General features: G+C 38.0%; 1 protein-coding gene across 1 annotated transcript; it reads left to right on the forward strand.

Annotated features, from left to right (window-relative positions):
- The first annotated feature begins 10,575 nt into the window (after window positions 1-10,575).
- On the forward strand, window positions 10,576-12,920 carry LOC113717751 (UDP-glucosyltransferase 29-like). Its single transcript, XM_027242551.2, has one exon. The coding sequence runs from the start codon at window positions 11,304-11,306 to the stop codon at window positions 12,693-12,695; it is 1,392 nt and encodes a 463-aa protein (XP_027098352.1). The 5' UTR covers window positions 10,576-11,303; the 3' UTR covers window positions 12,696-12,920.
- The last annotated feature ends 663 nt before the right edge of the window (window positions 12,921-13,583 follow it).

The following is a 13,583-nucleotide window of genomic DNA, read 5'->3' on the forward strand; positions in this document are numbered from 1 at the left end:
CCGCTAGTCGTTACTATCGAGTAACCGGAGATCTTCACTAGAAGTGTCGATTCTCGCGTCAAAAAGTAGTAATTGCTATGAGTACGTGGTCGCGTGGCGATAGGAGCTAAGTAACCGGGCTCCTTCATCTAAAAATGTTGGAGCTCGCGTCAAAAGGTTCCAATGGCTAGCGACTAAGTCTTTTGTTACTATTGAGAAAAGTAAAAAAAAAAAAAAAGAGAAGAAAAAAATCAAAAAAAGATAAAAGTAGAAAAATGTGATAAAAAAAAAGTGAAAGTTGTGTTAGTGTATAATAAAAGTCAGCTTGCCGATTTATGGATTTAATGTTGAGATTTTGGTTAATAGTTGGACCATTTGCTGATAAATGTTGTGTGTCATCCTTTTTCTTAAATTAGTTAACCTGAAATTAGAGGAGTTTGTGGTTTAGAAGCTAACCGGAGTGCTGTTTCTTGGACTTGACCATTGATGCTTGAATATTATGTTTCTTGGTATCTTGGTAATTTTGTGGATAGAACAATAGCCACTATCAAATATTGGTGTTTGTTTGTTATTCTCATGCTTGAAGGCAAGCATGATTTAGGTGTGGGGGGAATTGATAGGTTGCAATTTATTCATTTATTTTATTATTAATTTTTCCTATTACCTGACCTGATGTGAATTAATTATTAGATTCTACTCGCTTTTCGTAATTTACATTTATTTCAGGGAGTAGAACAAAAATATCACAATCAAGGCCAATTTGACAGTCATCGGGAAAGAGTTCAAATAGCAGGCAATCAAGGGTATTTTTGGAACAAGGAGATACAAGACCTTTTTGGTAATTCGCAGAAGACGGCATTAAAAAGAGGAACGAAGGGCTGAAGTCAAGGGTCTTCTTCTTCCTCTCCGGAAGGAGAGCCGCCGCACATGAAAGGAAGAATTGAGGGCAGGAAACTAGTACTAGCTTTTCTTCTTGGTTTTTCGTCTTTTAGTGCAGCTTTGGATTTTTCCTTTTTGGCTTCTCGTTAGTAGTTTTCTTCTCCTCGTATGTTAGGAGAAACAATAAAAAAGACTCAAGCACTTCCTGTAGCTTTTCTTTTGGTCAGTATTCCATCGAATTGAGTTCATCCATTTACCAATTGATGGCTGCGATTTTCTCTCTAACTTCTTGTGGGCTTTGTTCATCGGACATGAACTAATCTCTCCACTCTGGTCAAGGGACAACGGATGTTTTGGTTTGCCTAAAATTGTGAGATCGATTTAATTTTATCTTTTCCTTTTATTTATTGGTATTCGCATATTCCTTGATTGCTATGCTTATGGTTATTTAATTAATTGATTGTCTTGGATCCGGATAATTAATTGATTTGGTAATCTATTGTCAATTAGGGTATTAAATCCGTAATTGTTTAATTGCTCTAAAATAGTGACAACTGGCATGATTAGATTTGTGTCAGGGGAATACGCGGGCTAATCAAAAATAACCCTGGTATTGCATTATTTGGTTAGAATAGGGCTCCTCTAATACGTAAGGCAATTGGGGAATTAAATTCTATGGGCGTACCTAGGATTATTTCTCAATTAGAGCAGTGGTTAACGGGCGTACCTTGATCACCGACACAGTAAGGAGGGGTTGACTGTCATCGCTTGTTTGGTAGTTATAACCTATTTATTGATAAATAATTGGGATTGCTTTTGCGTCGATGATCAATTAGGTGAACCATTGCTGAAGTTATTCCTTGGCTAAATCCTTAATTATCACTCGTTTGATTTTAGTAATTTGTTATTTAATTTTTAGTAGTTTCTTAAATTTTATTTGAATTTCTTTGATTGTCACCTTCTGCATAAAAACACCCCCTTGTCACTGTGAACTTGAAAAGAAATAATTACTCCCAGTCCTTGTGGATTCGACCCAACTCACCGCTATCTAAAGAAATCACTTTTAGTTTGAGCAGGTTTTATTATTGCACAGGTTTCGACAACCTGTCAATTTTTGGCGCCGTTGCATAATTAAAATTGGAATTATCCCACCATCCTTGATCATACCTATTTGGATAAGGGTCATATCACGTTTGAAATCGAGATGAAAAATCTCCAAAAGTATCAATTGAGCACAAGCGATGGTGACAATTGGCACGATTAGATTCGTGTCAGAGGGATACACGGGCTAATCTAAAACAACTCTGGTAGTGTGTTATTTGGTTAGAATAGGGCTCATCTAATACGTAAGGCAATTGGGGAATTAAATCTTACGGGCGCACCTAAGATTATTTTTCAATTAGAGTAGTGATTAACGGGCGTACCTTAATCACCGACACAGTAAGGAGGGGTTGACTGCCATCGCTTGTTTGGTAGTTATAACCTATTTATTAATAAATAATTGGAATTGCCTTTGCATCGATGATCAATTAGGTGAACCTTTGTTGAAGTTATTTCTTGGCTAGATCGTTAATTAATATTACCTTGATTTTGGTGAATTGCCATTTGACTTTTAGTTGCCTACTTTATTTTATTTTTAATTATTTTCTTGTTTTAATTGATTTATGCCTTTAATTATTGTTACTCTAAGTTCAGTAAATTGTTGTTTAATTTCTAGTTAGTTATTTATTTTTATTTTTTTATTTGAATTTATTTGATTGTCGTCGTTCCTACAAAATCACCCCCCTGTGTTACTTTGTATTTCTCAAGAAACAAATATATCCAATCCCTATGGATACGACCCTACTTGCCCTGTCTACAAATTCATAATTATTTGTGAAAAAATAACCATCCCATTCGGGTATATCGGATCAAGCAAACTCTTCGGGAACAGGGTGAATCAAGTAACCCATTGTACACCTAGAGTCCCTGCTCCAGTACTTGGAATTGGGTTTTGGTCATTTTAACTGGCAATTAGGTTTAATTTTATTATTGTGCAGGCTTCGACAATCTGTCAATTTTGGAGATTGATAATCTAAGTGCTCAAGATAATCTAAGTGCTCCGATTGATACTTTTGGAGATTTTCCATCTCGATTTCAAACGTGGTATGACCCTTATCCAAACAGGCATGATCAAGGATGGTGGGATAATTCCAATTTTAATTATGCGACGGGGCCAATGGATTTTCAACAGCAAGAGTCTCAGCAATCATCCTCCGTGTCAGGTATGTCTCTTGAAAAAATGATGGAATTACTAATTGCTAATGCAAATCGATTTCATCATGAGACACAGCGAACCTTCGCGACCTAGCGGATCAAATGCGTCAATTGACATCCAGGATACAGCGATTAGCTTCTCACCTTGAAGAATTGCCCTCACAAACCAATATCAATCTTGAAGGAGATGAGAGTGCAATTATCCGGCCAAATGACATGAAACTGCAAGAGTTTCAAGGAAACGGATTTAAAGATGCAGTTGAAAAGGAAGCTGAAGTGCAAAAAATGAGACTTCAGGATCAAATCATTCAAGTGAATGAATCCAGTAAACAATCTCCAAATGCGGTGATATCCCCTCCACTCCTTCATCACTATTCTCCTGACTCTTACTCTTCAATTCCTGTTAATGAAATTGACTTTATTATACCAGACAATTTTGAATTTCATGACAGGAATAAATTAAGAGTGGCGATGGCAAGATATCTTGTACCAATAAATGCAAGTGAGGGAGGAGTGAATGGAGAATGTAAATTATCATCGACTTGTTTGGTGTCATTTACTAGTCCAGGGAAGACCGTAACTCGTGAGTTCAAGAATTACTCTATTTACGAGGGCTATCAGGACTATATAGAGGATGAAACATTAAGACGAGCCACAAGATTTTATTCATCACTATTCTCCTGACTCTTACTCTTCAATTCCTGTTAATGAAATTGACTTTATTATACCAGACAATTTTGAATTTCATGACAGGAATAAATTAAGAGTGGCGATGGCAAGATATCTTATACCAATAAATGCAAGTGAGGGAGGAGTGAATGGAGAATGCAAATTATCATCGACTTGTTTGGTGTCATTTACTAGTCCAGGGGAAGACCGTAACTCGTGAGTTCAAGAATTACTCTATTTACGAGGGCTATTAGGACTATATAGAGGATGAAACATTAAGACGAGCCACAAGATTTTATCCTCCATGAACAAAACGTGATAATGTCTAGCCAAATACATTAAACAAAGGCGCTCATTGGGAGGCAACCCAATTGTTTCTTTTAATTGTTTGTTTTGATTTCGTGTGATAGTTTAAATATGTTTTCCTTGAATTTGACTGATTTCGGGTTTCAATTTTCGTTTTTGATGATTTATAGGTGTCCTTCTGTCATGACGCGCCCGCGTCATGACTTATGGAGAGCTCACGGTCAGAATCGTTAGAAGGGTTTCTTGTCGTCATGACGTGCCCGCGTCAAGTCACCTGGAGAGCTCCAGATTCCGTGCCTTCATGACGTGTCCACGTCACGTTAGCGGGAAAGGTAAGTATTCCAAAAATTCAAGAATGGTTATTGATTTTCAGTTAATCTCTAATTTTGAATTTCGAAAATAAAATTTTAAAACAAAAACAAAACCAAAAAAAAAGAAGAAAAAATTTTCAACCGTAGGTAGGTTTCTTAATTTAAAAAAAAAAAAAATTTCCTTGTTTCACCGTAGCTTAGATTTTCTAGATACGAATTTTTTTTTTTAAAAAAAATACATTTTTTTTCTTTTCTTTCTTTTTCTTTCTTTCTTTCTTCTTCCTTCTTTCTTTCCTCTCCCCTGTTCTCCTTTGGGTCGACCGAGGCTCCCTCGCGCGCCTCCCTCTCTCCACCATAGCTCTATCGCCACCGCCTCGCGCGACCAGCGTTACGCCGCAAGGCACTCCACCTCGACGCGCGACGCCGCCAACCCTCGCTTCAACGCTGCCCACTCCTGCTCAACCGAAGCTCCCTCGCTCGCCACACGCCACGACTGCCGCCACCTGCCGACGCTGCCTCCTTTGCGCCTCGCTCTCTCCACCACAGCTCGACCTCACTCCAGCGCCGCCACCACCTGTCCGCCACCCTTCCTCACGCGACGCAGGCCGCCAGATGTCGCCGCTCGCTGCTGGAAACGCCGACGCGAGCGCCCCCCGCTGCCCCACACCACTACTCTGGACGCACCTCCCTCGCTCAACCGCACACCCCTCCCATCTCTCTCTCTCTCCTCGCGGCCCTCACTCTGCCCACAGCTCCACCGTGAGCTACCGCCGCCACCTCTGCCCCAGCTCACCTCCACCGCACGCCAACCTCGAGCTGTACCCAATCTCGCCGCCAGCCACTCCTTCTCGCGCCTCCACCACCTTAGCTTTTACCAGCAACGGAGCTGTTGCCCCTTTCGTTAACCACCACCAGCTCCACCTGCTTCGCCTATCGACCGGTGGAGGTATTTGGAATTTGTCCCCCAATTTTTTAATATTCATTGGTGCTGTCTGGTCTCTCTATAGTTGGTATTGTTGGCCATTGGGGGTTATTCCTTCAATTGTGTGGTAAACCAGTGGTACTGGTTGTGATATTTGACCCAGATCTTGTTCATTACTAGTTTGCCATACTCTTGAGAATGTTTGTTGAACTTTTGGTTACATTTGTTGAGTTTTTGGGTGGGCTGGATTTGTGAAATTGTCTATTGATAATTGGGAGGCAGCTTTGCTTGTGTTTTGATTGTTACGATTCTTTAATGTTGGCAGTGTTAGTTGTTATTTTGGTTTACCGGTGATTTGGTATTGGTCGTGTGCGATTCCTCTTCCATTATTTGCTACACCAGTGGTATTGGTGGAGTAACTGAAATTGAAATTTGGTACCTCCTCTCCTTAACACTCGCTTGCTTATTTGGAACGTATGTTGCTGGGATTGATGATTGGAATCAATTGAACTCTCTGTTGGGACTTTGAGTTGATTAATCCTGTTTTTTTTTGTTTGTTGAATTGGGAGCCTGTGCTGCTTGATTTGCTTGTTGAGGGTGGTAGAGTTTCGTTTAATTGTTGGGGACATCCTGGTGATTGGTTAATATTGCTATTTTTGGGACCATTGTCTGTGACCTCAGTGGCCGGGGTTCCCACCTGGTGGATTAGTACATACTTGGGGCTATTGCTTTACTATTGCTGTGATCTGCCATAGCATTTGTTGGAATTTCTGGGGACATTTGTTGAAATTTTAGTTGGACCGAGTTTACTTTTGACTATGAGTTGGAGTTTTCATTACTTTGGGTCAGCCGTTAGAATTGTTTCATCAACTCTATGGGTGTTTTGACTCCACTAGATTAATTCTACTCTATTGGCTAACTGATTGGAAACTGGAAGTTTGAGATTCAGTTGTTAATGTCAGAGTTTTCCAATACTATTGCTTGATTTGTTCACTTCTTGGGGCTCCTGCTACGGGTCAGTGCTGGGGGCCTTTGTTCAACTTTTGGGTGGAATGTTAGCAATATGCCCTAGAGCATTTATAATTATTGTCTTGATTAAAATAAAATGGCACTTCTTGATTCAATTATTTTTAGTTTAGATTTGATTGAATGTTGTCCATTATTATTTGTTAAGGTTCCATTCTCATGTGAAGAGAATATGAGTGACGGAAAAACTTGGTACAAATAATATTAAATTGTTCCTAATCATAGGATTATTAATTGGGCAAGTTTAATCCGGAAGATTAGTCTCATATTTATTTTCTATGATTAATATGAGATATTAATGATAATAGAATGGTGAGTCTCATACCATTAAGTATGTGATACTAGAACAAATATGAGAGGCACTTGTGTGACAAGTTGGTTTGAACACTAACTAATTTAAATAATGAATCGTTAGCTTATTAATGTCAATGATTCATTATTGATTGCAATGGTGCATGTGATCCTCAGACCTGAGATGACACGGTTGGCTCATTCATGGGTGGTTAAAGTCTATCAATGCAGAAAATACTTGTTCTAATCACGGATGAGTATTGGCATGTGGTACCTCTAATTAGTTATGCATGGAGCCGAGTGTTTATGCAAAATGGGATCTATTATTCCATTGTGAATGGTTTGATATCTTATGAAATCTATCAATCTTGACTAAAGGAGTTCTTGGCCAAGACAAATTGATTCATGTAGATGATCAATTTTATAGTCAAGTAATTTGATAGATTAAGTCATACGATTGAGTTTTAGAGTTTGACATTATTACTAAACTGAACTCAATAGGGATATAGTAATAGAAGGATTTTTATGCAAAACAATTGCAGTCATGGTTCACATAAAAGGATTCCAATCTTTCATCACCGGTTGGGTGTCATGATATGCTGCTAGGCATCACTCATGAACTATGTTAACTTGAGGTATATTTGGAGAACTTCTCAAGTGTTAGAAATGTTCTAACTAACGTTAATAGGCTAACGTTTATTACATTGCCAACTGGGTAATGGACCTAGATAGTCACACACAAAAGGATTTGAACTGATAGGGAAGTTTATTAGAATGGGTTTAGACTTTGATAAGGATGCTAGCACATCTTGAAACCCAAGCTAGACGGAATTTGGAGTTGGTATTTGAGTATGACTCAAATATTATAAAGATGAAAATAATAGTTAATATAATTATATTAATTGTGTTTATATTTTGATGTGATCAAAACTAAAACATGAATTAAATAATTGTATTAATTGTATTCTATTTTTGATTTGATCAAGATAAGAATAAAAATTATAAATCGGTTGTTATGATTTGATAAAGATGATATAAGATATTGATCTAATCAAAACAACTGTATAAATAAGCCTTATTGACAAAGAGTTGTTAAGGGGTCTACTGGGGTGCAAAACAATCACGATTGTTTTGGAAAAGGAAGAAAGCAACATCGTTGTTTCTTCACCACCGAAACAAAACTCCAAAATTCTGTTACCTATTAGTTTGAGTCTGTGTGGACGAATTAGAGGCCTGACGTGTGGAAGGCTTATTGCTGGAATTCAAACATCTACATCAGGCATCGCATATTCGTCTGAACAAGTAAGTACTTATTTGATTTTGAAATATCAAGGCCTGAATCAAATTGCAACTTCAAGCAAGAAGAACAAAACAAAACTGTTTGCTCATTCCGCTGCGCAAATAATTTTTCTTTCATGGAATTGTTGAGTTTTTGGGTGAGCTGAAATACTGTGTTTGCTTGTTGAATTAGGGAGTTTCTATGACACTTGCTTGGCTTATTCATGTTGAGTGTATTTAATTGAAGTTTCTATTGTGATTTCGGTTGAGTTATCTCTAAATTGCCTGTTGACTTGGGAAACCTGTGCCATTTGCTTTGCTTTTCAAGGTTGGGTACATCCAGTTGAATTGTTGGGCTGCATTAATTCTGCATTTGAGTAAATTAAGACCACTACTGATTATTGATTGCAATCGCTGCTTTGTTGGGACATTTGTATAGACCTTGGGTGCCTCACATGTACATTTTGTTGATTGGGTTTACCATTTAAGTTGCTTCATTATCTGTGGGGTGCACCAATGGTACTGGTTGGGGTATTTTGACTAGATTTGGTAATTCTATCTGATTGGCTGTCTAATTGACAGCCAAGAACTTGTGACTGAATTGTTATTGTCAAATACCTAAACTCTCAATATTGAAATTGCTGATTCTGAGTTAAGGCATTAACTGGCCAACTGGAGCTATTTGTTGAGGTTTTGGGTGGACAGAGTTTTGCATTTGTTGGTTGAATTGAGTATGATGTCTCAGAACTTGGGTGCGTACTTCCACCACATTGGTTTCCTCCACCGTCCCCGCCTACCTCGTGGCCACTCAAAGAGGGAAGTTTCGTTGTCCTCTTCACTTTAATTGCTTTAATTCCTCCATTGAGGACAATGCAGGATCTAGGTGTGGGGGGGACAACTGTGCTAGTTTTTATACTTTTTAGTTTTTAGATTTTTTTTCCTTTATTTTTAGTTTGTTATTTGCCCATCTTTCGTTCATTTTCTTTCTTTCTTTTTAGTGATTGGTTCACATGTGCATGCCAAGATTTGATGTTAGATTGTTGCCCCTATTTCTACTTTTGTCAAGTTTTAATAATTAAAATGTATCGAGCTAATGTGGTTGAATCCAAGAGCATTCATTTGGTGAATATCAGTGATTATGTAACTCTTCTAATTTTTGGTTAACTTCTCTAGGCATAGGGAATGATTGTTGACATTTTCATGTGAATTGGTCCAATGATTAATTTTAGTTCTCCATATTTGAAAAATGAGGCTAGCTGATGCAAATTTTCTTTTGATTTTTGTGTTATTTTGAGTTTCTGATGTTATTTAGCTGTGAATAAGAGTTGACTGTACTCCGCTAGTCGTTACTATCGAGTAATCGGGGATCTTCACTAGAAGTGTCGATTCTCGCGTCAAAAAATAGTAATTGCTATGAGTACGTGGTCGCGTGGCGATAGGAGCTAAGTAACCGGGCTCCTTCATCTAAAAATGTTGGAGCTCGCGTCAAAAGGTTCCAATGGCTAGCGACTAAGTCTTTTGTTACTATTGAGAAAAGTAAAAAAAAAAAAAGAAGAAAAAAATAAAAAAAAGATAAAACTAGAAAAATGTGATAAAAAAAAGTGAAAGTTGTGTTAGTGTATAATAAAAGTCAACTTGCCGATTTATGGATTTAATGTTGAGATTTTGGTTAATAGTTGGACCATTTGCTGATAAATGTTGTGTGTCATTCCTTTTTCTTAAATTAGTTAATCTGAAATTAGAGGAGTTTGTGGTTTAGAAGCTAACCGGAGTGCTGTTTCTTGGACTTGACCATTGATGCTTGAATATTATTTTTCTTGGTATCTTGGCAATTTGGTGGATAGAGCAATAGCCACTATCAAATATTGGTGTTTGTTTGTTATTCTCATACTTGAGGGCAATCATGATTTAGGTGTGGGGGGAATTGATAGGTTGCAATTTATTCATTTATTTTATTATTAATTTTCCCTATTACCTGACCTGATGTAAATTAATTATTAGATTCTACACGCTTTTCGTAATTTACATTTATTTCAGGGAGTAGAACAAAAATATCACAATCAAGGCCAATTTGACAGTCATCGAGAAAGAGTTCAAATAGCAGGCAATCAAGGGTATTTTTGGAACAAGGAGATACAAGACCTTTTTGGTAATTCGCAGAAGACGGCATTAAAAAGAGGAACGAAGGGCTGAAGTCAAGGGTCTTCTTCTTCCTCTCCGGAAGGAGAGCCGCCGCACATGAAAGGAAGAATTGAGGGCAAGGAAGAATTGAGGGCAGGAAACTAGTACTAGCTTTTCTTCTTGGTTTTTCGTCTTTTAGTGCAGCTTTGGATTTTTCCTTTTTGGCTTCTCGTTAGTAGTTTTCTTCTCCTCGTATGTTAGGAGAAACAATAAAAAAGACTCAAGCACTTCCTGTAGCTTTTCTTTTGGTCAGTATTCCATCGAATTGAGTTCATCCATTTACCAATTGATGGCTGCGATTTTCTCTCTAACTTCTTGTGGGCTTTGTTCATCGGACATGATCTAATCTCTCCACTCTGGTCAAGGGACAACGGATGTTTTGGTTTGCCTAAAATTGTGAGATCGATTTAATTTTATCTTTTCCTTTTATTTATTGGTATTCGCATATTCCTTGATTGCTATGCTTATGGTTATTTAATTAATTGATTGTCTTGGATCCGGATAATTAATTGATTTGGTAATCTATTGTCAATTAGGGCATTAAATCCGTAATTGTTTAATTGCTCTAAAATAGTGACAACTGCATGATTAGATTTGTGTCAGGGGAATACGCGGGCTAATCTAAAATAACCCTGGTAGTGCGTTATTTGGTTAGAATAGGGCTCCTCTAATACGTAAGACAATTGGGGAATTAAATTCTATGGGCGTACCTAGGATTATTTCTCAATTAGAGCAGTGGTTAACGGGCGTACCTTGATCACCGACACAGTAAGGAGGGGTTGACTGCCATCGCTTGTTTGGTAGTTATAACCTATTTATTGATAAATAATTGGGATTGCCTTTGCGTCGATGATCAATTAGGTGAACCATTGCTGAAGTTATTTCTTGGCTAGATCCTTAATTATCACTCGTTTGATTTTAGTAATTTGTTATTTAATTTTTAGTAGTTTCTTAAATTTTATTTGAATTTCTTTGATTGTCACCTTCTGCATAAAAACACCCCTTTGTCACTGTGAACTTGAAAAGAAATAATTACTCCAAGTCCCTGTGGATTCGACCCTGCTCACCGCTATCTACAGAAATCACTTTTAGTTTGAGCAGGTTTTATTATTGCACAGGCTTCGACAACCTGTCATTTATCCCATTCTCACTACCCAAGCAAGCTAAATAAACAAAACTGTAGCATATCCAAAATTCACCCATCCATGGAGGGCACGGAAAGAGAATCTAATGCTCATACATTCAGAGTTTTAATGTTCCCATGGCTAGCTCATGGTCACATCTCTCCCTTCATAGAACTATCCAAGAGACTCAGCAAAAGCAACTTCCAAGTATACTTATGTTCTACTGAGATCAACCTGAATTTCATCAAGCAAAGTAGAAAGTTTGATGAGAACTCATCTCATCATTCAATAGAATTAGTACAACTTGATTTGCCGGATTTGCCTGAACTCCCTCCACACTATCATACCACCAAAAACCTCCCACCCCATCTCCAATCAACCCTCAGGCGTGCACTTTATATGGCAAAAACCAACTTTCAAAACATCCTCAACACTTTGAAACCTGATTTGCTAGTCTACGATGGTTTCCAACCATGGGCCTCAGAGCTAGCTGCACTGAATCATATCCCTTCTGTTCTTTTCCTAGTTGTGGGAGCGGTGAACTTGTCTTCCGTTTATCATAGCCTTAGATGCAGAGTCTCTGGTGCAAATGAGACTTACCCTTTCCCTGCAATTTTTTACAGGGACTATGAGATAAAGAAGATATTAGCCAAGCTACAAGAATCCAAAGCAAAAGAAGGTGACGAATTTGATGTTTTTAAGAGCATTGAACTATCTTCTGATATTGTTTTGGTGAAAAGCTGGAGAGAAATTGAGGGGAAATATATTGATCACTTATCTTCCTCTTGCGGGAAGAAACTGATTGCTGTAGGACCTCTTAGTAATCCAGAAGGCGACAGCAAGGAGGCGGACAGCTACTCCCATATCATTGAATTTCTGAATAGTAAAGATGAAGCATCACTGGTTTATGTTTCTTTTGGGAGCGAATATTTCCTGTCGAAGGAAGAAAGGGAAGAGATAGCAATAGGGCTGGAGCTGAGCAATGCCAACTTCATATGGGTGGTTAGATTTCCAGTTGGACATGCCATTGGCCTTGAAGAAGCTTTACCAGAAGGGTTTCTTGAGAGGGTGAAAGGAAGAGGGACAGTGGTGAATGGATGGGCACCACAGGCTAAAATTCTTGGGCATCGAAGCACGGGTGGCTTTGTGAGTCACTGTGGATGGGGATCTGTGATCGAAAGCATATATTATGGGGTTCCATTGTTGGCCTTGCCCATGCATCTTGATCAGCCCCTTCATGCAAGACTTGCAGTAGAGATTGGTGTTGGTATTGAGATTCTCAAGGATGCAGATGGACAGATAAAGAGGGAAGATTTTGCTAGAGTCATAAACGAGGTGGTTGTCAAGAAGAAAGAGGGACAACTACAGAGACAAAAAGCTATGGAATTGAGTAAAAAGTTGCGAGAAGAAGGTGAAGAAGAGTTGCATGAAGCAATAGAGAAGCTCAGGTCATTGTGCAGCAAAAACAAGTAACAAGACTTGTATTCAGCTCTGAGCTGAGGTGGCCTAGTTTGATATGCAGCAAGAACAAGTAACAATATCTGGTATTCAGCTATGATGACTTGGCCTGGTTTGATAAGAACAACTGCTCCCTTCCAGAATTTAGTCTTTTTGCTATCAAATTTCTTTGTATTCAAGCACGTAAAATTGTTATCAAATGGGCGTCCGTATTGTTTCGAATGCGTGCGTTTTGAATCCTGAATTGTGGTGATCCTGTTACTGAGGAAAACTATACATACCCTATAATTTTTGACGATGCATCATCAACGCCACTATCCGGCAGTTCAACGGATCACAGCAAAAGGAAAACAAAATAATGGCTGAAAGGAATGATCATTTAGATTTCTAACGTGCTTAATTTGCAATGAGAAGTATATTTTCTCCCGTGAATTACGTAAGAAATTAGTGATAATATATTCATTAGCATTCTCAGAAAATCACAGAGTTAGTCTACTTTGTCAATATGTTAAAAATTCATGACATCACGTAACTTCTTATGTTGAGGAGAATGATCAAAATTCATGCTTTTTTCTAGTATTCCTGTTAAATACCAAATGGATGTTCATTAAAAGAAGTTTTCTTTTCCTTTTTTTCGTACTCAACGTTGGGTCTTAAAAGTGCGCCACAATACCTAAAATTTTACACACAGAGGACCAAAATGATGCTGTATATATCTCAATCTGGTTTTATAGTAATTGGGATAAAGAACCTATTTTCAACCATTCTTATTACGTTAAAATATAATCATGTACAATTAATTGGAAAAAAAAAAAAATTGCCTGCATATAATGATCTTGTTCAGTATGCCAAAACAAACATCCAACCAATAATGTAGCAGTTCAATTGAAATAATTCCCATTT

This window comes from Coffea arabica, chromosome 11e, assembly GCF_036785885.1.
Source record: "Coffea arabica cultivar ET-39 chromosome 11e, Coffea Arabica ET-39 HiFi, whole genome shotgun sequence".
NCBI lineage: Eukaryota > Viridiplantae > Streptophyta > Magnoliopsida > Gentianales > Rubiaceae > Coffea > Coffea arabica.